The sequence below is a fragment of the Nerophis lumbriciformis genome, linkage group LG21 (assembly GCF_033978685.3).
Source record: "Nerophis lumbriciformis linkage group LG21, RoL_Nlum_v2.1, whole genome shotgun sequence".
Taxonomy (NCBI): domain Eukaryota; kingdom Metazoa; phylum Chordata; class Actinopteri; order Syngnathiformes; family Syngnathidae; genus Nerophis; species Nerophis lumbriciformis.
The window spans coordinates 24,702,014-24,730,000 of NC_084568.2; the positions used below are offsets into that span (position 1 = coordinate 24,702,014).

Here is a 27,987-nt window from a genome sequence, read left to right on the forward strand (position 1 = left end):
AATAATGAATCAAACTGAGGAAAGATGTAGTATCTTATCTGGCCAATAGAGGCGCACGATTTACACTGTGTAAAAAATCTGCTCAGAAGAAGACGCTCTTTACGCATTGGTCTTCTTTATGATTGAAAGTAATGCAAATAAGTGGTTTTATAACGAGCCACAATGTGTTTTGTATTATTAAAAGCGTTTTGGTCGAACATGTTTAGAAGACTTCCAACAGCTCAATAAAATGAACCTCAATGTTTACTTCCGTGTATCCGCACACTAAGGCCCGCCTTCTTAAATCCGATTGGTTTATACGCCAGGCGGAAACGACGTCTGGCTTATGATTGGACAGGGACTGTGTACGTCATTTGAATGGCGTGTGACCGCCGCTGTCTTTGAGGAACATACGCGACGCCAGTAAGTTGTGTTAGCTTTATCAAGTGTGTTTTTTTGTGAGCACTCCTTTTCATACGTTCTATATTAAGACAATAAAGAATATGAAATCAAGCTTTGAAGTAAATACCATTATGTTTTGTCGGCTATGTTCGCTAGTTGCTAACAGCGCTCCTCCATATCAATGTAACTTAACAGCAAAATACAATTAATTAAGATCAGTTCTAAATGAAGTCAACGTTTGGTTATGTCTTTTAAATGATCGAAATAAATGTCAATGTACACAAAAGCGAGTAAACGTTACAAATACAGAGTACACACATGCTTGTTGTACCACCATATGCTATGCTTTCATTAAATGCCAGGTACTCAATGTATTCAAAGCGCTTTGACACTGTATCCACATTCACCCATTCACACACACACACACACACACACACACACACACACACACACACACACACACACACACACACACACACACACACACATATTCACACACAGATGGCAGGAGCTGCCATGTAAGGCACTAACAACGACCCATCAGGAGCAAGGGTGAAGTGCCTTGCTCAAGGACACTACGGATGTGACTAGGTTGGTAGATGCTGGGGATCGATCCAGGAACCCTCAGGTTGCTCCCAACCGCGCCACGCCGCCCCCAAACACTACATATTGATATCAAAATGATCACCCAAATGTTATTGTTCTGATTATTAGTCCAAAATGTACAATGTATAATCTTGATTCCCTTTACTGTATCTCTTACATTGTTAGGAAACGACGCGGTCTGAGCTGGAATTTTCAGATACTCCATATGGATTCTTCATGTTGACGTAAGTTTTTGATTGATTGATCGATTGAGACTTTTATTAGTAGATTGCACAGTACAGTACATACTCCGTACAATTGACCACTAAATGGTAACACCCGAATACGTTTTTCAACTTGTTTAAGTCGGGGTCCACGTTAATCAATTCATGGTACAAATATATACTATCAGCATAATACAGTCATCACACAAGTTAATCATCAGAGTATATACATTGAATTATTTACATTATTTACAATCCGGGGGATGGGATGTGAAGGGGGTTGGGGCGGTAGGTTTGGTTGATATCAGCACTTCAGTCATCAACAATTATATCATCTGAGAAATGGACATTGTAACAGTGTAGGTCTGACTTGGTAGGATATGTACAGCGAGTAGTGAACATAGTGAGCTCAGAAAGCATAAGAACAAGTACCGGTATATACAAGTCTTTAAATAAGTAAGTACATTTTATTTATAAAGCGCTTTTTACAGATGAAATCGCAAAGCGCTGTACAAAACATAGGTGAAGTAAAACAACAACAATTCAATTAAAACAACAGGGGCAACATCATAAAAAGGCTACAAAGTGGATTAAAAATGATAGTTAAAAGGTGCATTAACTAAAAGCTTCACTAAAAAGAGAAGTTTTCAGATGTTTCTTAAAAGTTTGAACATAGTCAAGATCACGAAGGGACTGTTGCAAATTGTTCCAGAGTCTGGGACCTACAGCCTGGAATGCCACGTCTCCACGGGTTTTAAAACAAGTTTTTGGCATTTTTAGAAGATCGTGGCCTGGAGACCGGAGGCTGCGCCCTGAAGAGTAGGGGCATAGCAAGTCAGTGATGTACTGAAGGCCCCCACCATGCAACGCACGTAATGTCAGGACTAAAATCTTAAACTCAATGCGGAATTTAACTGGAAGCCAATGAAGACTGGATAGAACGGGGGTGATATGGGCTGTTCTGGGTGCACCGGTCAAAAGTCTGGCAGCCGCATTTGTCTGAAGCCTTTAAATTGATGTACTCACATAATCAGTCTCCTCCGAATCCTTCAATGTTTCCATATGCAGCTGGAGATCACTGCTGCAGTGCATCCAGTAAGTACTCACAGTGCTTTACTGTTTTCCATATTACTCCAAAATAAATTAAATTGATTTATTCTCTCAAAATTCTACACCCACTAACGTTGAAAGAGCCATATTGGACCAAAAATACAAAAAACAAATCTGTCTGGAGCCGCAAAAAATTAAAAGCCGTATATGAGTCTGATAATGAAGGCAACACATGACGTAAGTGTCTATATTAGCTGTAATAGCCTACTATCAAAACGACTATGTGTCGCGGGCTGAAGCAAATCTTCGTTGACAGAAGTGTTGAAATTTAATATTTATTCTACACATTTTTACAACATTAGAAACCATTAGTAAATCAGAGGCTACTCAGAAGGTGAGATAACACCTGGAAATTACTGGCTTTTAGTGGCCATAGGTATAGATGTGTGTGTCCAAGTTAAGGCTGTCTTCTTTTAATAGATTTATTACAATCTTTGGCAAGCTAGGTAATGTTTGCTGTGGTCTGGAACAACATGGCACACAAACAGCTATCTGAAAAGCAGCCAATATTACACACAGATAATGTGTCATGAGACATGCAAAACTAAATGATATACAAAGAGGATAACAGTAAAGGATATTAAATTAACTTAAATATACCTACAAATGAGGCATAATGATGCAATATGTAGCCTAAATAGCATGTTAGCTGTTAGCATTGATTAGCTTGCAGTCATGCACTGACCAAATATACCTGATTAGCACTCCCAACAAGTCAATAACATCAACAAAGCGCACAATTGTGCATTCACGCACAGCTTAAAACTTTTGGTGGACAAAATGAGACAAAGGGGTGGAAGATTTTACACGTAAATAAACTGTTGCGTCACATTGTACACTGTGGTGAGTTCAAGAACCGCCAAAATTAGTAGGACAAAACGATGTTCACCAAATACTCTCATCAGTGAAGCATACACACAAACATATTAAACAGTGGGCTTTCTAACAATTAAGAAGGTTTGTGTCATGTTTGTCCTCAAACAAAAAACATACTTAAACAAAACAATTATTTTTACCCCATCTTTTTCCATTTTCAAACCTTTTTAAAAATGCTCCAGGCAGCCAATAGGACAGCACTAAAGAGCCGCATGCGGCTTGAGAGCCGCGGGTTGCTGACCCCCGCACTACACAGTAATGACAATATGATTTTTTTTTGCTGATATATTAAGAATAAAAACCTAAGAAAGCGCATGTGCATTAATAATCACAGCCCTTGTTGTGAAGGTGAAATTTAAGATTAGGTGCATTCTTTTTCAACGGGTAATTATTGAGATGTTTCTACAGCTTTACTGGGGTCCGCCTGTTGTAACTTGAGTTGAATAAAAATTATTTGGGAAAAAAAAGTTTTTTGGACACTATGTAAGGTCCCACAGCCAGGGGTGTAGCCCCAAATTCTGGGACCCCATACACAAGACTCCTGGACCACCCACCCTAAACCCAACATTGCCGCCTCATACACACATACTTGGTATGTTTACATGCACAAAAAAACTAATTATTGCATTTTTTATGTGTTTGACTTTTTAAAGATTGGATTAACAAATCTAGAATATTTCTAGATCAACCCCCGCCCTAAATAATTTGGCTTTGTTTAAACAACAACATATTTGTAGTTTTTTTTCTTTTTACAAAAAGTACCAACAAATTCAATGCAAAGTAGTCAGAGTTTAAGGTTGAATAATCTATAATAATAATAGGCCATTATTCAATGTAAAGTTTGACCAATAGTGTTTTTTCAGGGCTGATACTAGTCGTCAAGAAGGCTGATAACCGACATTTATAGCTCACATTCATTTGCAGTGCAGGTTATAGAAACACAAATACTATACTATTTATAAAAAAAAAAAGGAAACATTGGACCAGTAGCGACATAATGTTTAATGTGGCGGTAATTTAAGCAGCAAAAAATATCAGTGGATTTCACACTTTTAGTACGTGTATAGAAGAGGAGAATCAACATTTGCATTTTAAAATATGGAACATTAGTAAAAATATGGGATTTTTATAAAAATATGGGATTTTTTTTACATCACAATAACTTGCCATCTACTCAATTTTTTTGACAATTTTATAGTATTTTACCATATTTTTCGGACTATAAGTCGCAGTTTTTTTCATAGTTTGGCCGGGGGTGCGACTTATGCTCAGGAGCGACTTATGTGTGAAATTATTAACACATTACCGTAAAATATCAAATAATATTATTTAGCTCATTCACGTAAGAGACTAGACGTATAAGATTTCATGGGATTTAGCGATTAGGAGTGACAGATTGTTTGGTAAACATATAGCATCTTCTATATGTTATAGTTATTTGAATGACACTTACCATAATATGTTACGTTAACATACCAGGCACGTTCTCGGTTGGTTATTTATGCGTCATATAACGTACACTTATTCAGCCTGTTGTTCACTATTCTTTATTTATTTTAAATTGCCTTTCAAATGTCTATTCTTGGTGTTGGGTTTTATTAAATAAATTTCCCCAAAAAATGCGACTTATACTCCAGTGCGACTTACATATGTTTTTTTCCTTCTTTATTATGCATTTTCGGCCAGTGCGACTTATACTCCGGAGCGACTTACAGTCCGAAGAATACGGTATGTACTTTATACATTGTAAGGTTTTGCAAACATCTAAATAAAAACATTTCTGGGATCCTTCATGTATAGTTGAGACATTTATTTTAAGCTGGCTGACAAAATTTCTTCCGGGATGTTACAGAAAGTATGAGAATGTGTGAGCTGCTGCCTGCTCTTTTATTTATTTATATAATAATCTCTTATTTGTCAAAATATGTACACAAAGTTTGGATTTTTGACAGATATCTTTTCTGTCGTGTTGATGTCCATCCATCTCTGTCGCGCTGTTTATTTGAATAAATCACATGACATGAAACTCTGCACGCTCCTTTAATGAGCCCACGCTGCGAGTGTTGCAAAAGAGGCTTGTTGAGCGACTCGATCGCTGCAGTAGTGAAAACAAAAAACAGGATCGGAAAGAAGGACAAAAATTTGATTTCCAAACATAAATTTAAAGCAGCGAAGACATACTGTAGGAGACCAGCACTGTAATAAGTTAAATGAGGGGCGTGGCGGCGTGAGCGCCACAGTAAAAAGCAGCTGAGCAGACCGTAGAAGAATTCTCTCAAGAACTCAAATAAATATCTTGTCAGATAAAACATTTTTGGGGATAATTATTTTACACTGAGGGTAATTTTTATTCCTAAATTGGGCTCCAGAAAAAAGGGAACTTTTTTCATGTAGGGCAGAAGGGCTGGTGCTTGAGCAGTGGTTATTATCCATCCATCCATCCATTTTTCTACCGCTTGTCCCTTTTGGAGTCGCGGGGGGTGCTTATCCCAGCTGCATTCGGGCGGAAGGCGGGGTATTTTTGCCTTTCGAACTAAATACTGGTATCATATGTGGATATATATTGTATCTGATGATGTCGTTCTGTTGTAGTTGTGTCAGGAGTTGTAGGTGACGAACCCCAAGATGCAGAGAAGGCGGAAGGCATTGTGCGGGAAAACATAATTTAATGTCCACAATAAAGAAAAAAACACAAATCAGGAACTAGGAACAGTAAACAGGATGCCAGGAAAACAGGAACTGGAAGACGAGGAACAAAAAGACAGCAAGCTACAAACATCTACAATATATAGCTTACCGCTACTGCTTACAGCTACACTGACATCGACAAGTAGGAATGACAATAATCCAGCAGTGACTGGAGGGCAGGGCAGGTATAAATAGCAGCTGGCTGATTGACACCAGGTGTGGCCAGGTGCCAATCAGCCACAGCTGAGGGGACAGCACTCAGAGAGAACAACAGGAAACTGAACCAAAATAAGAGTGCTGACAGGAAATAAAACAAACACAGAGGAAAAACTAAAACTTAACCAAACTGTCAGGGACAAGCCTGACAAGTTGTTAAAAAAAGGCCGATACCAATAAAAAAAGGCTGATACCGATATACAACAAAATGCTAAATACAGAAGTCGATAATAGTTCAATTCTTTAAAATATTATTACAAATCATCTTTTTTCCTTTTACTTCAGAGTGTAAGGTAGAGCTCAGGAAATTCACATAATATTATCATCAATGGATAATATTATTCCTATTAGTACATCATTATTATACTTATATTACTTGTGCATCTACTGGGGATTAAGTCTCCCCTGTCTTTAAAACGTAGTGACGTCTCTGTTTTCAACTTTAATCAAGGGTCTTTGAACGCACCACAATTGTGCGCTTTGAAATGCAAAAGTGAAACCTATAACATAACTTTCTGCTATTCTACCACATAGATGTATTATATTGTTACCTTTCTTCTATCACTTCATCCTTGTTCCAAAATGTTGGCACTGTGTGTGAATGCTTAAAGGTGAGCTTTAATAACGTTATGACGTAAAGTGTGTGATAGGTTTGCCGCTATGCAGGGGAAATCAACCATTTTGTATTTTTTAATGGGGGTGAAATTAGTCTTAGACATTTTTAATTTGATCTAAGCAACCTCATTACTGAACTTTCGCTGCAATATTTATTTTATATTAACATTTAGGATGTTTTTTTTTCATAACTTACATATTAAAATGGCAAAAAAAAATCCGTCATCCCTTTCAAGACTACTTGATTTGTAGTTGCTGTTGAAAGTGCATAAACAAAGTATTGAGCAAAGGCTATGAATATTTCTGTACATGTGATTTATTAGTACTTTATTTTGAATACGTTTGTAAACATTAAAAAAACAACATTTTCATGTTGGCATTACGAGTTGTGGCGACTTGTCCAGAGTGTACCCATCCTTTCGCCCGAGTGCAGCTGGAATAGGCTCCAGCACCCCCGCGACCCTGAAAGGGACAAGCGGTAGAAAATGGATGGATGGATTATGGGGTGTTGTGTGTAGAATCCTGAGGAAAATAATACATGAATTACAATTTGGAAAAAGTGAAGCGCAGTGAATATTTTCCTTATAATTGTATTGAATTTCTGAAAATATATAGTCGTAGTAATTGTGTTTATGTACCTGTGTCTTTTAGTCCGGGTTTTTTGAGGCTGAGTCGAGCGGAGGTGCGTGTGAGGAGACTTTTGGCTCAATTCAGCACAGCAGCCATGTCCACTTCTGAAGCCAACGGGGAGGCTCCTACCGCGGCCATCCTCATCATCGGAGATGAGATACTCAAGGTAGAGTAAAGCAAAGAACAGTGTTTCTTAACCATTGGGCTGCATGCGCCCCCTCAAGGGCCGCAAGGTTTTTTTGGACAAATATGCACAAACTTGATACAACACAGGCATACAGTAACAGTAAATCACACATTTACCTGCCTGCACCTTTCACACAGAACCCAGCAAGGAGGGATATTGCCACAACTTTAAGCATGCTGACGTCTATGCCAGCACCTGGTGAAATGTAAAAAAAACAAATTTGACAGCTAAAATTGTTTACAAGACAACAGAAGCAGATCTCTGGTCTTAAACTTCACAGTGTGGTCCCAGGGTTGTGGGATCCACTTGATCAATGGTGCCACTTGAATTTCCACATTGCAAGATGAATTAAGGCTTATTAGGAGTATATTATTATTTTCTTTTACACTTGTGTTACAGTACATATTTTAAAAATGCTAGCAGTGACTCACTTGTGCAATGGCCTTTGTCATTGAATAAGAAATTGTATTGTTCCTATGCTTAACTACAGGGGAACTAGAGGTGGGATTCTTTAGGCACCTCACTATTCCATAATATATACTGTATATATATGTATATATGTATGTATGTATGTATGTATGTATGTATGTATGTATGTATGTGTGTGTGTGTATACTTAATGTGTATATGCTGTATGTGTGTGTGTGTGTGTGTGTGTGTGTGTGTGTGTGTACATATATATATATATATATATATATATATATATATATATATATATAAATATATATATGTATGCGTGTGTATATATGTATATATATGTGTATATATATACTCATATATACACATACACTCTCATATACAGTATATATATATATATATATACTGTATACATATATACAGTGTTGGGACTAACGCGTTACAAAGTAACGCGTTACTGTAACGCGCCGTTACTATCGGCGGTAACTAGTAATCTAACGCGTTATTTTTTTATATTCAGTAACTCCGTTACCGTTACTACATGATGCGTTACTGCGTTATTTTGCGTTATTTTTTATGTAGTATCGGCTAGAAACTGAGAAGATCTGAGTGTTGCAGCGCTGCTGAAGAGGCGACAAAAAAGAGGCGCACCGCGCGCTGTCTGTGTGTACGTGTGTGTGTGTGTGTGAGTGTGTGTGTGTGGGAGGGGCGTGTCTGTGTCTACTATCAAGACGTCATGGCGAACCCCGAAGCCGAGTTTCTTAAAATGGAGATATTTTCAGTACGTTTCTTTTATCGACCACAAAGAAAAGAACATTTTAGTTGAATGTAAGTTTCAAATATGCTGAAACAGCGACAAAAACAACATGCTTCGACGAAGCTAGTAAAGAGACACACACTTCACTTCCACCTCCAACAGCGGCTGGATTTTAATGAGGCACTGCACACTGAAGGTACACACACTCTGTCAATTCTCTTATATACTCTTTCATTTTAGACTTTTAGAGTGTTTGATTATCACATCACTCTAAATGTTTAGACTATAAAGTTCACAAACCTAAAGAGGGATACTAGTGGGCCAGGCTAATATTTCCTTTTCTCTAAACTAAGTGGGGAAATGTGTAGAGTGTTCTGGGCTTCAGACATGATTTTATTTCAGAATTCCTTGAGAAAACGCCTGGTTAGGCTTTATGTATATAGTGTGTGCCTTTCTTGTTTTACAGCTATGTTGTTATTATGCTGTTTGTTACTTATGTATGTTAAGTTGCAGCTATTTAAAATAGTTTTGTCAATTTGTTCTGGTCTGAAACAAATTGGCCCTTTAAAACATATCTTTGTCTTTGTGTGTTGTATGTAGACCACATTGCTTAGCAGAGTTCAGTGATGCAAATGCATGTCAAGTTGATCAACAGATTGTATTATTCTCCAGTGCAATAACAGTACTAAAATGAAGGCTAAAAGGGCATTAAATGGGGCCTTAAAAAAATTAAAAAATATATATAAGTAACTAAATAGTTACTTTTCACAGTAACGCATTACTTTTTGGTTTAAGTAACTGAGTTACTTTTGAAATAAAGTAACTAGTAACGTAACTAGTTACTGGTTTTCAGTAACTAACCCAACACTGTATATATATATATATATATATATATATATATATATATATATATATATATGAGGTTGATTGGCAACACTAAATTGGCCCTAGTGTGTGAATGTAAGTGTGAAAGTTGTCTGTCTACCTATGTTGGCCCTTTGATGAGGTTGTGACTTGTCCAGGGTGTACCCCGCCTTCCGCCCGGATGCAGCTGAGATAGGCTCCAGCACCCCCCGCGACCCCGGAAGGGACAAGCGGTAGAAAATGGATGGATATATATATATATATATGTATATATCCATCCATTTTCTACCGCTTACCCTTACATATATATATATATATATATGTACATACATACATACATAAGTGTGCCTGTGTGTATATATGTATGTGTGTGTATATATATATATATATATATATATATATATATATGTATGTATGTATGTATGTATGTACGTACGTACGATACGGTCATTTGAAACAGCGATTTAAACTACGAAGCGAAGGACAATCCATACACACACAACATATCTCATCTGCTCGTTAAGCTGAGAACAACAGTTAAGCACACTTCCCTCCTTCACAATAATAGCGCAATGCGCCATGTCCGGTCTTACTCTGCCAACAAAATAAAGGTTTTAAAAAAGCACCTTACACAAGCATAATGTACTTAAAGCACGTATTGATACATTTACACAATTATCATACTTTGACCTAAAATATTGGTCAAAATTGTACAAAGATGTTGCAACAATAAATTTAAGGATTTTTAAATTTAATTAGAAAACATTTTATAACATTTTATTTGCCACAAAAAGCACACACTTTATCGTGGTAAAATAAGCTAGAAAACAATTAAAACGGAAAAACAGAAATTAATAGTTTTTTTTTTTATAGTTTATTGTTTATTTGTATTGATATTGTAATTTAAATGTAAATATTGTTATTTTACTTGTTGAGGTTTGTTCCTTACTAATTTGTATCTGTTTTTTGTTTTTTTAACAATATTTAAAGTGGAGTTTTGATTGTACAATAAACACTATTGTTTTCAAATTAATGAATATTCGTGTTAGTAATCGTGATTACAATATCAATCAAAATAATCGGGATTATTATTTATTCCATAATCGTCCAGCCCTAGTAGTAGGTATATTATAGTAATATATATATTATATAAAAATATAACAACATAAAAAAAAACTGCCTGCGGACACCAAAACGCATTAATTGAATTTATTTTATTCAGTCCCATAAGTCATCCAGCAGCAATAAAATTATAAAATGAAATTGCGGAATAGTCGATATGTCATATATTTTTTATTTTTGACCGTCCATCAAAATATTGAAACACACACGTAGAACGGAGGATTCTTGTCTGTCCGTGCAGCACTAACACTGATCCTGTAGCTGTGTGTGGAACTGTCAGTTTGCACGTACTCCTGACACGTGCTAAATAAAACTGCAAATAGTGCTCGCAAAACGGTGACGAGCGTCGATAAATCACATTGCGCTTACTGTATAATTATTTTTGCATTTTCTCCTCCCAGTATTGTGGCCGTTTTGATGATCAGCATATATTTTGCATATTAATGAAGACAGAGATGCAAAATAGATTGTCTTATTCTGCTCACTTAATAGACACAATCCACTTTGCACATGTTTAGTCCATCAGCTTTGTGTGTGCTATCAGGTTTGCATGTGTTTCTTTCGTAAATCAGGCCCTCAGACTCTCTTGAATTTAATCTAGCCAGACCTTAGGCGTGACATCTTGCCTTGTGTGTCTTTCAGGGCCACACAGCGGACACCAATAGCACTTTCCTCACTCGAGCATTAAGAAAGCTAGGCGTGTCCGTACAGCGAATAACAGTCGTACCGGACGTCCAGGAGGTCATCGCCAAAGAAGTGGCCCTCCTTTCCCCTCGGCACACGCACCTCATCACCTCAGGCGGCATCGGGCCAACACACGACGACGTCACCTTCGAGAGCGTTGCCATGGCTTTCCAGGAGGAGGTGTACCCGCACCCTGAGCTTTCCCGGCTGGTGGAGGAGTTCTTCGGTGTGGCGGACAAACACAGCGCAGCCATGAAGCTGGCTATGGTGCCTCGGTCAGCCAAACTCAACTACGGAACGGACCCTCAGACTGGAAAACCTCTTCGCTATCCGCTGGTGGGTGAACAACATGTGACCATTTTTTTCTGTGAGTTCTTTTAGGGCCACTAGATTAAACCAAACAAATCAGAGTGCACTGTTCAGTATCGTGACCACTGACTTGCTCAGCCTCAGGCAGCATTACTACGGTACAGCAGATTAAAAGAGTGTAAAGGTGACTATGTGGGGGGTTTTTAAGTGACGGGGCTCTAATAATGTTAACAGTGGCCATAAACAGGTTTTGAATGCTCTAGCTATGGAACTATTGCATTTATAATTATAATTCCTACTTGGCGTGAATCATGCCCAGAACCAATCAACAGCGATACGCAAGCAATTACTGGTTTATTATCATTATTATTTGACTCCTCGTTGTCTTCTTTTGCTTTAAAGCAGTACACTACATGCCACCAAGCTGAAATCTTGTTTTCTCACGCCCCTCCTGACACCTGATCATGCCAGCCTCTCTATATAGGAAGTACTGGTCTAATGATTATAAAACTTTAAAAGATATCTGTATTTCATGTATGCGAGCATGTTTTAGCACAACCAAAGGGGGCACCACACATGCCATTTACGGTCATGTGAAAAAATGAAACCCCCCCCCCCACCACAGAATCAGAATCAGAATCAGAAGAGTTTTTATTGTCATTGTTTGAGAACGGGTTCACAAACTAGGAATTTTACTTGGCGCAATCGTGCAACATAAAACACAGAATAGAATAACATGAGCTGTAACTGAGCTATCATATCTTGTTATTGTTCATGTGTCTGATGGCCGAGGGGAAAAACTGTTCAGGTGGCGGGAGGTGTGGGTCTGGATGGACCGTAGTCTTCTGCCTGAGGGGAGAGGGGAGAATAGTTTGTGTCCAGGGTGAGAAGAGTCAGCTGTGATCCGACCCGCAGGCTTCCTGGTCCTGGAGGAGAACAGGTCCTGGAGGGGTGGGAGTTTGCAGCCAATCACCTTCTCAGCAGCACGTACCATGCGCTGCAGTCGATGCTTGTCCCGGACTGTGGCGCCGGGGAACCACACGGTGATGGAGGAGGTGAGGATAGACGCGATGATTGCTGAGTAGAACTGCACCAGCATCTTGGTCGGCACCTTCAGTTTTTTCAGCTGCCGCAGGAAGTACATCCTCCGCTGGGCCTTCTTGATGAGGGAGCTGATGGTCGGCTCCCACTTGAGGTCCTGGGTGATGGTGGTCCCCAAGAAACGGATGGAGTCCACAATGGAGACGGGGGTGGGAGAGTCAATCAGGGTGAGGGGGGATGGTGGGGCTTTGACTTTCCTGAAGTCCAAGATCATCTCCACTGTTTTCTGGGCGTTCAGCTCCAGGTTGTTGAGGCTGCACCAGGACGCCAGCCGGTCCACCTCTCTCCTGTAGGCGGACTCGTCGCCATCCAAGATGAGCCCGATGAGAGTAGTGTCATCCGCAAACTTGAGCGGCTTTACCGACTGGTGACTGGAGGTGCAGCAGTTTGTGTACAGGGAGAAGAGCCAGGGGGAAAGTACACAGCCCTGAGGAGTACCAGTGTTTGTGGTTCGACTGTCCGAGACAATCGGATTCCCCAGCCGCACGTGCTGTCTTCTGTCCGTCAGGAAGTCATTGATCCAACTGCAGAGGGAGTCGGGCACGCTGAGCTGGTAGAGCTTGTCTTGTAGCAGTCCAGGGAGGATGGTGTTGAAGGCAGAGCTGAAGTCCACAAATAGGATCCTGGTGTAGGTTCCTGGGGAGTCCAAATGCTCCAGGATGAAGTGGAGGGCCAGGTTCACTGCATCATCCACAGACATGTTGGCTCTGTAGGCGAACTGCAGTGGGTCCAGGAGGGGGGCGGTGATGTCCTTGAGGTGGGGCAGGACCAAGCGCTCAAAGGACTTCATGACCACAGATGTCAGCGCCACTGGCCTGTAGTCATTAAGTCCTGTGAGCCGTGCTTTCTTGGGGACAGGGACGATGGTGGAGGTCTTGAAACAGGACAGCACGCGGCATAGCTCCAGAGAGGTGTTAAAAATGTCAGTGAAGACAGGAGCCAGCTGATCCGCACAGTGTCTCAAGGTGGAGGGGGAGACACCATCCGGCCCGGGGGCCTTCCGCATGTTCAGCTTCAAGAACTGCCGGCGTACATCCTCCTCTCGGATGGAGCGGGCCTTTGAAGAAGTCCAATGATGTTCTTGAAGTCCTTTAATGTCCTTGGAGTCCTTTAAGTGCTTTAAAGTAGTGCTGGAGTTGGTGGGGGGACCAGAGCTTTGATGAGCTGAAGGCCGTTCGTGACGACAGTAATGTGTGTTGAGGTCCTGAGCGAGAGTCCGGTCATTCAGGGCCTGCGGGGCTTTGGGCTTATAGTTCGTAAGGGCCCTTAATCCTCTCCACACAGCTGCAGAGTCATTGGAGCTGAACTGTTCCTGTAGACGGTTAGAGTACACAGATTTAGCTTTCTCCACTTCCCTGTTGAAGTGGTACTTTGCTTCTCTGTAGGTACTCTGGTCCCCACTCCTCCACGCAGTGTTCTTTTTCTTGCGCAGCTGTCGGAGCTTGGGTGTGAACCAGGGCTTGTCGTTGTTATAACATCCTCCGAGTAGGTCAGTGGTTCTTTTATTTTCTGTTACGCCTCCGCTTGAAGACAAACCATTTTCACACATTCCATGATGTAATGAGAACCTGACAATATGTATTTATTTATCCTCATTACCAGTAAACTGAAGTGTTATGTATGTATACTAGGTCATCTTTTCCGGTTGAGCCTGTTGATTAATTTGAGCAGTGCTGCCACCTAGCTGGAGACCCTTGCCTCTCACAGTCCACCCTGAAACCTCAGCGCGCCCCCTGGGGGCCTCATCCCACTATTTGAGAAGCACTGCTTTAAAGAAACATAGATGTTCTTAATAGAAATGAATAGAAACAAATACTATGTGTAAAACAGCTTTTTGCATCTTATAGATAAAATACATCAGGAGGTTGCTTACAGTCACAGCTTTTAAAGCCCATGTTTTTTGACCCAGCGCTATATAGAGCGTACCTCTGAACATTTTCATTTGCAATTTCGTAAAACTGCAAATTGCAAACGTTTTAAGTAGGGATGTCCTGATCAACATTAATGGTCTCTGATTCCAATCTGATTTTTTTTCTCCCTTGGATACGATCCAATTTCAAGTCCTAATCCGATACTTTGACAATAGACTAAAAACTGAAAATATTTATAGCATTTAACTAAAGTAAACGCTAACACGTTTTTTAAAATCTTATCTTCTTAAATGTAGAATTTGCTAGTATTGTTGTTAATCAGATGATTACATTTGTAGTATTGCTTGTAGTCCGACAAGTGATTTCTTCCCGGAAGTGAAAACCAGTGTTGGTGAACCAAGCTAAAATGGCTGTTTTACAGGAAGCAGCGCGCGTGTTTTAGTACGACTTTGGTAAGCTATGAAGCCGCACCGCTTGAGGATTGTTGGCGCATTAAACATACAAGTATTATTATGGTGTGTGTGTGTATAAGGTAAGACATATTATCTGGCGTTTTGTTTTGCAATATTATGCTAAAGCAAATTTTCTTACCTTCTGGTACCTGCTGATCTGTATTTGGGATCTGCATAAATCCGGAAAAATTGTGCTTGTCCACCTTTGTAGTCCGTGCCGACACTTGATGTATCCGGATGAGGAGCTGCTGCTCCGTTACTGACTTAAGTAAAGTCTGAATGTCATTAAAACGGTTAGTTCCATCTTTTGACACTTCTTTCACACCCATCCTTGCACGCTACACCGCTACAACAAAGATGATGGGAATAAGATGCTGCCGAAGGTGAGCCATGTAAATAAGACCGCCCACAAAACGGCGCATCCTGAAGCGACTGTCAGAAAGCGGCTTGAAGATGATCTGTAAAACATAATCTATGCAACATTTTGACCAAAGAACCACCATTACATGTTACGTAGACGTAGGAAGTGTTTTCCATTTAGAAAAAAAATAAAAATAATATGACTCCTTACATATGAAAAAAGATTAAAAATAAACCATTCATCGGCAGTGCCCCTTATAATCCGGTGCGCCCTATGGTTCCCCCGAAAATACGGTATGCATCGTTTTTGCTTGGGTAAGGCTGCAGTTCATGATTTAATATTTAGTGTCTCCTGTCATGTTTGTTGCCTGCCTTTGCTGTTACACGTGCCTTTAACGAGTATGCGCGTTTTCCCCCGCATTTGTCAAAATATAACTATACATGTCAACGTTGTGTATGTGCTGAAAGCTTCATTTATGATCGTTGCCGCTGGTAAAAGCATAATTATTTTAGGTTTTGCTCACTTTTTGCTTTTTTTTTTAATTTAGACTCGCCGAGTTGATGCTTTTTGAAACAATCGTAGTAAAAATGGGTCCTAAGAAATACAAATAATATCAAGATAATACTTAAATGGAAAACACTAAACATTAAAAGTATATCAAACAAACCTTTAACGAATTAATCACTGCAAAATTGTGCATTCTTCTACTCTGCTCCCTTGAACTGGAGTGCGTGCTTCTTTTATTGCCGTCTTTCGTAGAGTCTTGCACTCTTCCACCATTCTTGATTACCTCTTGAGGAACTCTGAAGAAACGTTTATCCTTTTCGCCAACGGTTCGTACAGCTGTAAACAACGCAAGCATTTTTCTTCGAGAGAGACTAAATGGCGCCGAGTAACCATCGAGAGCAGACGCTGGCATGACCACCACGCGTATTCAATGAGCCGGACGTGATTTCATTTTGAATCCAAGCAATTGAATGCCACATACAATTTAAAAAAAATAAAATAAACGTGGCGAGTGCACAATACCTAAACAAAAGCAAAAACTACTATTGGCTCCCATTTAAACCATTTGGGGTTTGCCTTTAAAGCTTTCCTGTATCCAGAGACTTTCTCCCTTAGTTTCTTTAACAGTAACAAAAACAACCCAAAAATCTTAATGTGATAATAAAAACAAGTGGAAGAAAAATATTGATCTAATCACTCTACTAGGTAGTATAAACATCTGGATCCTACTTAGGAATGGGTACTGTACACATTTGAACCAATACGTATGTGTGTGATTCCCGGTACCTGGTAATCGACACCGGTACTGTGTGTTAATAAAAATAGTTTTTGATAATAAAATAACATTTATTGCTACATTTAAAAATGAGCTGACTATAATAACTGCAGTCCAGTTGTTATATTGTAATTTATTGTTACATTTGAGTATAATTTGCTAGTATGGTTGCTGGTATGGCATTAAGTTGCAATTGCAGTTGCAAGTCCAAGACCTTAGATGGCAGTGGTTTATAGATAATGGTGTGTTAGTCATTTCAGTCATTGCTGACTGTTGTGCCTTACTCGGTGTTAATACTGTAAGTACCAGCTGTTTGATTGTAATGTTCGTCTTAGTGGTAGTTTTCATTAACAAATTTGAAGGTGTTGAAATGAAAAAGTAAAAAAAATGGTCACGCTAATCAGCATGTCAAAAGCAAAGCCAATGTATATTAGCATCAAGGTAACGCATTTGTGGAAAAAAGTTACTTAACTTACGTTGGACCGTTTTTTGAGTCAATTGCTTTGTTCGAATTGAAAATTGGAGGTACGTTGGCTGAGTCCGCTCTCAGTGCTGCTGAAGTGCCATAAGTGCAAAGAGCTTGCTGAGTCAGCAAACAGGCGTGGTTGCAACCCAGGTACTGAAACATGGCACCATTGTATTTAACGTGAATCGGTGCCAGGTAGGACTGTCAGGATTCGGTCGGTGCCAAAAAAGTACCAAATTCAGTACCTGTCCCTACCCCTACTTTACATTGAAGCTTTAGCAGTTAGCTTCTTGTTTGGTCCTGCTCGGTGTGTGTGTGTATTTTGCATGCGTGGCCATTCATTTTCCTTTAGTCCTCTAGAGATAATGATACTTAAAAGAAACAGTTTATTTTCCACCATTGTGGTGAGGTATAGGTACTTCTTCTTTTTGTGTGTTTGAAGCATGTGGTTATATGACAGTTTCCCATTTCTTTACACAGTCTTTTGCATTGTCGTTGAACGCTGCAATATCTTTTAAGCTGCACTGGTTGGGTAGCAGAGGACAGACAAGGCAGTGCTGCATCGTGTGGTCCTCTTCTCCGCATTCGCAGGTGGTTGGACCGGTTTTGTAGCCCCATCTGGCCATAGCAGCTTTTGATCGCCGTGTTCCTGTTCTCAGGCGGTTTAGTGTCTTCCACTGGACCCATGGTGTTTCTGACCCGGGGGGCAGGTCTTCAGAAGGGGGGATTCCCATGTCAATAGGAGGGGAGTCTTTCTCTAATTTTTGTGTCCTTAGCTGGAGTCTGGTTTCTTCCCGAAATGTTGTTAGGGGCTGGACATTGCTGAGGAAGCTTCTGCTTGACTTCAGACGTTGGGCTGAGGGTTCACGTCCATAGAGGAGGTGGCGTTCATCACTGGTAGCTTTTGTGAACTCTACTCGGCTGGTAACTTCCCGTCTCACGTCGGCAGGGGAAATGCCAGCGAGGAGATATAGGTTGTTCAGGTTGGTAGGCTTCAAGCAACCAGTGATGAAGCGGCAGGTGTTGTTCAGTGCTGGGTCGAGTTTCTTGGCATGGCTTGATCTCTGCCAGACAGGACATGCATACTCCTTTGAGGAATAGCACAGGGCCAAAGCAGTACATCTTAGTGTGTGTGCTGTGGCTCCCCATTTGGAATTTGTCAGTTTCCGTAAGATGTTGTTTCGGGAGCTGACTTTCAGTTTGGTGTTTTTGATGTGTTCTTTGAAGGAGAGGGTGCGGTCCAGGGTTACGCCAAGGTAGACAGGGTTGGTACAATTCTCAAGTGGTGTTCCAGACCATTTGATGTTAAGAGGTCGGTTCGCATCCTGGTTCCTGAGATGGAACGAGCAGACTTGGGTCTTCGCAGGGTTTGCGTGTAGATGGTTTTGCTCGTAGTAGAGGAGTAGCTCATCTAGAGCTGAGGTGAGGTTTGCTTCTACCGCTTCAAACGTACTCTCTTGAGATGTTACACAGAGGTCGTCAGCGTATATGAATCGTGCAGTGTTCTGGTCCATTGGCTGGTCGTTGGTATAGATGTTATACAAATAATTAGTTTAGGTACTAAGAAGCGTTTTTAGAAGCGTCCGTTGCAGCTTGCTCTCAAATCGTGCCCGTGTTGTATCTTCCTGAATTTGTATCCCTTTTTGAAGGAATCTTTCATGTGAGTAGAATCTTTAGCCATGTAAACACTGCAGTAAAGATCGCCCATCAATAAAAAAGGCAAAAATCGGCATCTCTCTCATTATAATATTATTGTGCCTCTGAAAAGACCCGACTGCCTACTGTTTTGTAACTGTTAAATTACTGGGGTTTGACTTTTATTTTGAAGGCCTGACTCTACAGGCTACAGAATGTGTTGCTATGCGGACCAGAAGATGTGATGCTTCAGTAATTGCTTTTTATAAAGAGGATTTTTTTATGTGGAAAATTTGAGAATGAGAAGGCACTGGGAAAAAGAAGGGGGTTGGAAAACAGAAGGTTTGAGACGAGGATTCAAGACGATGGTGGTTACTGTATTTGCTCATGTAGACCACAGACCAAGTTGATAGGAGACTGCCAAGTAAATTAAAGAGACGTTAATTGGAGCAATATATTTAGACAATGAGGGGACAAAAATTACTTGGAGCCACTTTCCACGTCACTTTTTTTTAAACATGTTAACAAACATGTTATGATTTTTTTTTCTACATTTAAAACACTTCCTTGTGGTCTACACTACATGTAATGGTGGTTCTTTGGTCAACATTTCCGTCTCTTTAGAAAGCGCTGTTTTGTGGGAGGCCCTATTTATGTGTCTCCACTTCGACTGCGTCTTCTCCCCGTCCGCCATGTTGTAGTTTTTAGCGCTTACATATGGAGTCTACTGAAAGATATTAGTTAGAACTATACACTACATGGTATTAGAAATAGCAACAGCGGAGGATGCATGTGCATGTACAAGCCAGTCTGCCCCACAGCAAGAGGATATAGAAAAAGAAGGAGCTTATTGACTACAGTGTCGGACTACAATGCAAAGCACTGGGTAAATTTATACCATATACAATGCATCCGGAAAGTATTCACAGCGCTTCACTTTTTCCATATTTTTTCATATCATATCATCCTTATTCCAAAATGGAATAAATTCAGACAATACCCCATAATGACAATCTGAAAATGTTTTTTTTTAAAACATTTTTGCAATAAAAAAAAAGAAATCATATGTACATACGTATTCACAGCCTTTGCTTACTTTTTTGTTGATGCACCTTTGGTAGCAATTACAGCTTCAAGTCTTTGAAGGGAAGCAATGGTTTTCATCCAGGATGTCTCTGTACATTGTTGCATTCATCTTTCCTCACTCGGAGACTGACTAGTGCTGGAAAACATCCCCAGAGCATGATGCTGCCACCACCTTGCTTCACTGTAGGGATGGTATTGGCCTGGTGATGAGCGGTGCCTGGTTTCCTCCAAACATGACGCCTGGCACTCACACCAAAGACTTCAATCTTTGTCTTTGATTGTCTTATCAAACCAGAGATTTGTGTTTCTCATGGTGTGAGAGTCTTTCAGGTGGATTTTGGCAAACTTTTACTAAGAAATGGCTTCCGTCTGGCTACTATACCATACAGGCCTGATTGGTGGTATGCTGCAGAGATGGTTGTCCTTCTGGAAGATTTTCTTCTCTACACAGAGGAATTTTGTAGCTCTGACAGAGTGACCATCGGGTTCTTGGTCACCTCCCTGACGAGACTAAGATCCCACTTTACGCAATATCTGAAGAGCATGGAAAAAAGCATTTCACTGTGGTGTACTCTGCATGTGACGAATAAAACCTTGAACCTTGAACTTTGAATACAGAAATGTACGGAGACAACCTGGATGAAAACCAACACTTCCCATCCAACCCGATGGAGCTTGAGAGGTGCTGCAAAGGGGAATAAGCAAAGAGGAACGGGCGAAATGGCCCAAAGATAGGTGTGCCAAGCTTGTGGCGTCGGATTCAAAATGTCTTGAGGCTGTAATTGCTGCCAAAGGTGCATCAACAAAGTATTGAGCAAAGGCCGTCAATACTAACGTACATGTATTTAAAAAAAAATAAAAATCCATTTACCAATTAAAAAGAAAAACCTTTCACATTGTCATTATGTGAAATTGTCTATAGAATTTTGAGGACAACAAATAATTTATTACATTTTTGAATAAGGCTGTACATAACAAGATGTGGAAAAAGTGAAGCGCTGTGAATACTTCCCAGATGCACCGTATGGATAATCCGCTGAAGTCACCAATAGTAAAAACGTCTTCAATGAGGCTAATTCCAAATGGCTTGTTTCCCAGAAGTATGAAAGAAGGCAAGACTGTTTTATACATTTCTCTGCCATGCCTCCACGGGACTTATACAGATCCAAAATACACAAGAGCAGCAGGTACCAATATGTAAGAAAAGTTGGTTTTGCATAATAGGGCCCCTTTAAGTCATATTAGTTGAGTGTTCTGTAGTTTTAAATGTATCAATTTGTTGTGTTACCAGGTGAGTGTGCGTAACGTGTATATATTTCCCGGAATACCATCCCTCATGGAGAAAGCCTTCAATGGCTTGGAACACCTCTTTGCGAGTTCAGGTAGCAGCTTTCACACTCGCGAGGTAAGCGCAATCATATCTTCATATCATATTTGAGCATAATATATAATTAACTAACCACAGATCAAACATTTTAGGTCTTTGTGGCCGCGGATGAGGCCGAGATTGCCCCTGTGCTCACAAAACTGCAGGCTTCATGGGGCCGCAAGGTGGCACTCGGCTCCTACCCTGACTGGCTGAGCAACTACCACAGAGTCAGGCTGGTCCTGGACTCAAACAGCCATGAGGAGGTGGACAAAGCTCGGGCACAGCTGATCGACAAGCTGCCAAGTGGGAGCGTGGTGCCTCTAGTCACTGACCCGGTGTCCATTGCCACCGCTGAGGTGTACACGCTAGCCAACAGCGGTAAGAGATATAGAAAGTGAAGGGATTTAAACCTGTAAAAGGAAAAGTCATTAACATTGAAATGGGGCGAAGAGCAGGAATTCAAAGGAGATATTTGTAGTACAATATGTTATTCAATAATCTCTCCGCAGGCACACCGCTGGGCGCGAAAGTTGCGTCGGCGCTGAAAACGATCGAGGCCGCGCTGGATCAGTATCCCACAGAGGAAGTCTGCGTCGGTTTTAACGGCGGCAAAGACTGCACAGCACTGCTGCATCTCTACTACGCCGCGATGAAGCGGTAAAATTAAAGAAAAGCTGCAGGAGGGAGTCAAAACAAGACAAATGATCCAAGACAAGAAACATTGCCACACACTTTTATAATGATGAATATTAACAGGAAGCTGACTCTTGGTTTATGTTTCTACAACTCCTGGAAAAGTATGGAATCACCAGTCATGGAGGCTATTCATTCAGTAGTTTAATTTTGTCAAAACAAAAAGCAGTTAACAGACATAACTAATTTACACTAACGTAATTTCAAATGGCAATTTTCTGGCTTTAAGAAATACTAAAAGAAATCGACAAAAATAAATAGCGGTTGTCAGTACCAGTTTATTTGTTGGAAAATATGGAATCATTCAATTCTGAGGAAAAAAATATGGAATAGTGAAAAACAAAAAAAAAGCACTACAACACAGCAATAGTATTTTATTGCACCACCTCTGGCTTTTATAACAAATTGCGCTCTCTGAGGCATGGATTTAGCGAGTGTCAAACAGAACTTTTCACTAATCTTGCTCCAACTTTCTCTGATTGCTGTTGTCAGATCAGCTTTGCAGGTTGGAGTTTTGTCATGCACCATTTTCTTTAATTTTCACCACACATTTGAGATCCAGACTAGTTGCAGGCCACAACATTGACCTTATGTATCTTTCTTCAAGGAAAGTTTTTACAGTTTTTGTTTTATGGCAAGATGCTTTATCATCTTGAAAATTATGTCATCATTCCCAAACATCCCTTCCATTGATGTAATAAGAAACACAATGTAAACGTGTGCATTTATTGAAGATACAATATATTGCCAAAAGTATTTGGCCACCTGCCTTGACTCACATATGAACTTGAAGTGCCATCCCATTCCTAACCCATAGAGTTCAATATGATGTCGATCCACCTTTTGCAGCTATTACAGCTTCAACTTTTCTGGAAAGGCTGTCCACAAGGTTGCGGAGTGTGTTTATAGGAATTTTCCACCATTCTTCCAAAAGCGCATTGGTGAGGTCACACACTCCACCATTCTTCCAAAAGCGCATTGGTGAGGTCACACACTGATGTTGGTCGAGAAGGCCTGGCTCTCAGTCTCTGTTCTAATTCATCCCAAAGGTGTTCTATTGGGTTCAGGTCAGGACTCTGTGTCATCGATGTCTTTATGGACCTTGCTTTGTGCACTGGTGCACAGTCATGTTGAAAGAGGAAGGGGCCCGCTCCAAACTGTTCCCACAAGGTTGGGAGCATGGAATTGACCAACATGTTTTGGTATCCTGGAGCATTCAAAGTTCCTTTCACTGGAACTAAGGGGCCAAGCCCAACTCCTGAAAAACAACCCCAGACCATAATTCCTCCTCCACCAAATTTCACACTTGGCACAATGCAGTCCGAAATGTACCGTTCTCCTTGCAACCTCCAAACCCAGACTCGTCCATCAGATTGCCAGATGGAAAAGCGTGATTCATCAGTCCACAGAACGCATCTCCACTGCTCTAGAGTCCAGTGGTGACGTGCTTTACACCACTGCATCCGACGCTTTGCATTGGACTTGGTGATGTATGGCTTAGATACAGCTCCTCGGCCATGGAAACCCATTCCATGAAGCTCTCTGCGTACTGTACGTGGGCTAATTGGAAGGTCACATGAAGTTTGGAGCTCTGTAGCAACTGACAGAAAGTCGGCAACCTCTTTGCACTATGCGCTTCAGCATCCGCTGACACCTCTCTGTCAGTTTACGTGGCCTACCACTTCATGGCTGAGTTGCTGTTGTTCCCAAACTCTTCCGTTTTCTTATAATAAAGCCAACACTTGACTTTGGAATATTTAGGAGCGAGGAAATTTCACGACTAGATTTGTTGCACAGGTGGCATCCTATGACAGTTCCACGCTGGAAATCACTGAGCTCCTGAGAGCGGCCCATTCTTTCACAAATGTTTGTAGAAACAGTCTCCATGCCTAAGTGTTTGATTGTATACACCTGTGGCCGGGCCAAGTGATTAGGACACCTGATTCTGATCATTTGGATGGGTGGCCAAATACTTTTGGCAATATAGTGTATAATGACAGTCATCGCCCTAGTGCCATTACCTGACATGCAGCCCCATATCATCAATGAACGGAACGATGCATGTTTTCTTCAGGCAGTCGTCTTCATAAATCTCATTGGAACGGCACCAAACTAAAGTTCCAGCCTCATCACCTTGCCCAATGCAGATTTGTTATTCATTACTGTGTGTGAATGAGTAAATGTGGAAGTAGTGTCAAAGCGCTTTGAGTACCTTGAAGGTAGAAAAGCGCTATACAAGTACAACCCATTTATTACTGAATATGACTTTCATCCAGTCATCCATAGTCCACCATTGCTTTTCCCTTAGCCCACTGGAACCTTGTTTTTTTATGTTTGGCTTTTCTGTATTTAAATCCCATTTCATTGATGCGGTTTCTTAAAGTTCGCTCACAGAGGGTGACTCCAGTTTGTTTTGCTGTGCATTTTCGGTTTTCAAGAAATATGGCTTGAAGTTTTCTGACGTTTTCCTTGGTCTATAAACAGGCTTTCCTTGTACAACCTTCCCATGTTGTTTGTACTTGTCCCATATTTTAGACACAGCTGACTGTGAACAATCAACATCCTTTGTTTCATTGCGTGATGATTTTCCTTCTTGAAAAAGTTTGATAATCCTCTCCTCGTGTCGGAGCCATGATTCATGTTAATCCACCTGGTGCAACAGTTCTCTAATGTGTGAACACTACTTTTTGACTGCAAACTAACAAACAGATTTAATCTGATGCAGGTTATAGCTTTGAAAATTAAAATTTACAGAATGATTTCATATTTCATTGCTAAGAATTGAGCGATTCCATAATTTTTTCAGTCTGGTTGATGTAAAATCGAAATTGTTACTGACTACCACAATTTATATTCTTAATTGATTATACTGTTTCTTAAAGACAGAAAGTTGCCATTTTAACTGACTATAGTTTGTGTCATGTCTACAAAAATAAACACCTGAATCACATGCTCCAAGTCTGCTGATTCCATAATTTTTTTCCAGAGGTTGTATTGTCATTTATTCTTTTTAATGTCCCATCTCTTTCTCTGCTCTCAGGCGCTACCCAGACAGTAAAGACAAGTTGAAAGCTCTTTACATCCGCATCGTCTCTCCATTCTCAGAAATGGAAAGATTCCTTCAGGATACTATAAAAAGGTGAAGTTATCTGCCTGGTCAAAAGTGCTTACAGTCTTCTAAGTAGGATGTTTGAACGTACAATTAGTTGCACAATATTTAGACTGTATCTCCTTTTTACACTGTTTCTGGGACGTTCTGTATGGAAAAGTGTGGCGTTTAGGGGATTTCGAAAGCTTCCATCTTCTGAGGCTGTTAATAGAGACAAAAAGGGTACCTGCATGTCAGGTGCAGTGGAACCTCGATTTACAAACTTAATTGACCATTGAACAGGGTTCGTAAATCGAAAGGTTTGTATAGTGAAGCAAATTTCTCTATAAGAAAATGTAAATATGAATATTGGGTTGCATCCTCGACAAAAGTGCCTGATTAGATAAGGTTTGAACACTATAAAAAGTGGTACTTTATATCAAACAAACATAACGAGGTGATGAATCAACTGTCTTTAAGTCATTTGTAAAGTTACAAGGGACTTAGTTAGTATTATTTGCCGATGATACCACTGCGTTTTGTTCAGGAGAGAACACACAAAAGCTATTACAAATATTAACAGAAGAAATTAACAAATTAAAAAGATGGTTTGACAAAAACAGACTATCTCAGTAAGACTAAAATAATGCTATTTGGTAACAGTAGAAGAGAAAGTCAAACACAAATAGACGGAGTAGGCATTGAAAGGGTAAAAAATATACAACATAAAGTAGCAAGAAACACAATAATGAATAAAGCAAAACATGTTCTGGACCAAAAATCACTTCATATTCTTTACTGCTCGCTAGTGTTACCATATCTGAGTTATTGTGTAGAAATATGGGGAAACAACTACAAATGTGCGCTTCCTTCACTAACGATGTTACAAAAAAGATCAATTACAATAATACATAATGTTGGATATAGAGAACATACAAACCCTTTATTTATTGAATCACAAATATTGAAATTCAACGTTTTGGTGCATTTGCAAACCGCTAAAATTATGTACAAAGCAAACTATAACTTCCTACCCAAAAGTGTACAACAATTCTTCTCAACAAAAGAGGAGAACTACAATCTTAAGGAAAATCTAATTTAAAACATTTGTATGCTCATACAACACTTAAAACCTTTAGCATATCCGTATTTGGAATTAAATTATGGAATTGATTAACCAAATAAATCAAACAAAGCACCAATATGATTAAGTTTAAGAGACTGTTCAAACTACAAGTGTTCACAAAGTACACAGAAGAACAATTATGATGAATATCTTAAACCTTTTATTATTTTTTGACATAAATATTTATCTATTTAATATTTGTTTAATTACTATGTTCCATTATGTATTCATTATTTATTTATTCACGGGTCTGTTACAGAGAACAAGAAAATGGGATAAAATTGCCATGGTATGAAAAGGGGTAGGATTAAATAAGCTCCGCTTCTTCCTACTCCTTTTCGGACGTGCTGTAATGAAACAACTGAAAATATGTGATGCATTACATTGTATCGTATGCATGTTCAAAATAAACTGAAACTGAACTGAACTGAACTTTAATAACAAACTAAAACATCGACGACAAACTAAACTGTACTGTACTGTAAAATGTACAGTACTGTAAACTAAACTTCGCTGCACTGCCAAGAAGCGCACACAGACAAAAGTCCCTTTGGTGCCCTCACAAACAATCCCAAATCACAAAAATCCTTAACATTAACCATATTTCTACAATAATAAATATTTAAAAAATGTAGAATCCATTTACCGTACATTAACATTGGCCAAGGAGCAGCTCACGAGAGAAGAGAAAGGAGAAGACAGGGTGACAAGGGACAGAGCTAGGGGAAGAGGCCGTGTGTGTGTGTTCTCTTGGAAGAGACGCCGCTGAACGAGAGGTAGTCTACACCGCTGTTAATTAAGTCCACTTTGGCATCTTTTTCAAGAAAAGCATGTTGTCATAACAATTAAAAAGCTGCTGTGGTGCAAAGTCGGCTTCCTCAATCTCTTCAATACGAACAAAATTGCTTCCAGCGGGACACAAAATGAATGAATGAACCGTTCGAACACACGGACATGGTTCGCACATACCGTAATAGTTAATAAACTGAAAGGTTCACAAACAGGTTCGTAATTCAATGTTCTACTGTGCTGCGTTAAAACTTTTACCATCCTATTGTTGCTGTGTGAAAAGGACAGGTGGGCCTCTGGTTACCAACTACCGGTAGTTGTATTTTTTGTTTAGTTTGAAGGCACTTTTTTGGCATTGTTGCCCCCCCAAAATCCCGGAGTTAGAAGGTTTTAAAAGTGCTTGTGTGAAAGTGTTTACAACGAAGTTGCTGCATTATCCTTCTCTTTTGCGGAATAAAAGAGGCTTGTTATCACTCATTATCTGGCAATACCTCCTACCCTCAGGTACGACCTGGATCTGTTCTCCGTCGAAGGCAGTATCCGGCAGGCCCTGAGCGAGGTCCAGGAGCGGAAGCCAGAGCTTAAAGCCGTCCTGATGGGCACCAGAAGGAGCGACCCTTACTCTGTCACGCTAACGCCAATGTGTCCCACTGACCCCGGCTGGCCACCCTACATGAGAGTCAACCCCTTACTGGTCAGTAATCTAACACACTATAGACTAGGATTTAAAGTTAAAGTTAAAAGTTAAAGTACCAATGATTGTCACACACACACTAGGTGTGGCGAAATTATTCTCTGCTTTTGACCCATCACCCTTGATCACCCCCTGGGAGGTGAGGGGAGCAGTGGGCAGCAGCGGTGGCCGCGCCCGGGAATCATTTTTGGTGATTTAACCCCCAATTCCAACCCTTGATACTGAGTGCCAAGCAGGGAGGTAATGGGTCCCATTTTTATAGTCTTTGGTATGACTCGGCCGGGGTTTGAACCCACAACCTACCGATCT

At 40.2% G+C, this 27,987-nt stretch overlaps 1 protein-coding gene across 7 annotated transcripts in view; it reads left to right on the forward strand.

Moving 5' to 3' along the window:
- Positions 1 to 27,987, forward strand: part of flad1 (flavin adenine dinucleotide synthetase 1) — a 32,075-nt gene that overhangs the window by 575 nt on the left and 3,513 nt on the right. For 2 of the 7 annotated variants that reach the window (XM_061982568.2, XM_061982569.2), the window contains exons 2-9: positions 1,153 to 1,211; positions 7,347 to 7,491; positions 11,315 to 11,692; positions 21,211 to 21,324; positions 21,399 to 21,666; positions 21,798 to 21,945; positions 25,022 to 25,120; positions 27,489 to 27,678. In XM_061982568.2, coding sequence (XP_061838552.1) covers positions 1,204 to 1,211; positions 7,347 to 7,491; positions 11,315 to 11,692; positions 21,211 to 21,324; positions 21,399 to 21,666; positions 21,798 to 21,945; positions 25,022 to 25,120; positions 27,489 to 27,678 — 1,350 coding nt within the window. In that variant the 5' untranslated portion in view covers positions 1,153 to 1,203. Of the gene's footprint in view, positions 1 to 323; positions 403 to 914; positions 973 to 1,152; positions 1,212 to 4,862; positions 4,905 to 7,346; positions 7,492 to 11,314; positions 11,693 to 21,210; positions 21,325 to 21,398; positions 21,667 to 21,797; positions 21,946 to 25,021; positions 25,121 to 27,488; positions 27,679 to 27,987 lie in introns of those variants that run through there. The other 5 variants (XM_061982564.2, XM_061982566.2, XM_061982565.2 and 2 more) reach the window with 5 other exon arrangements.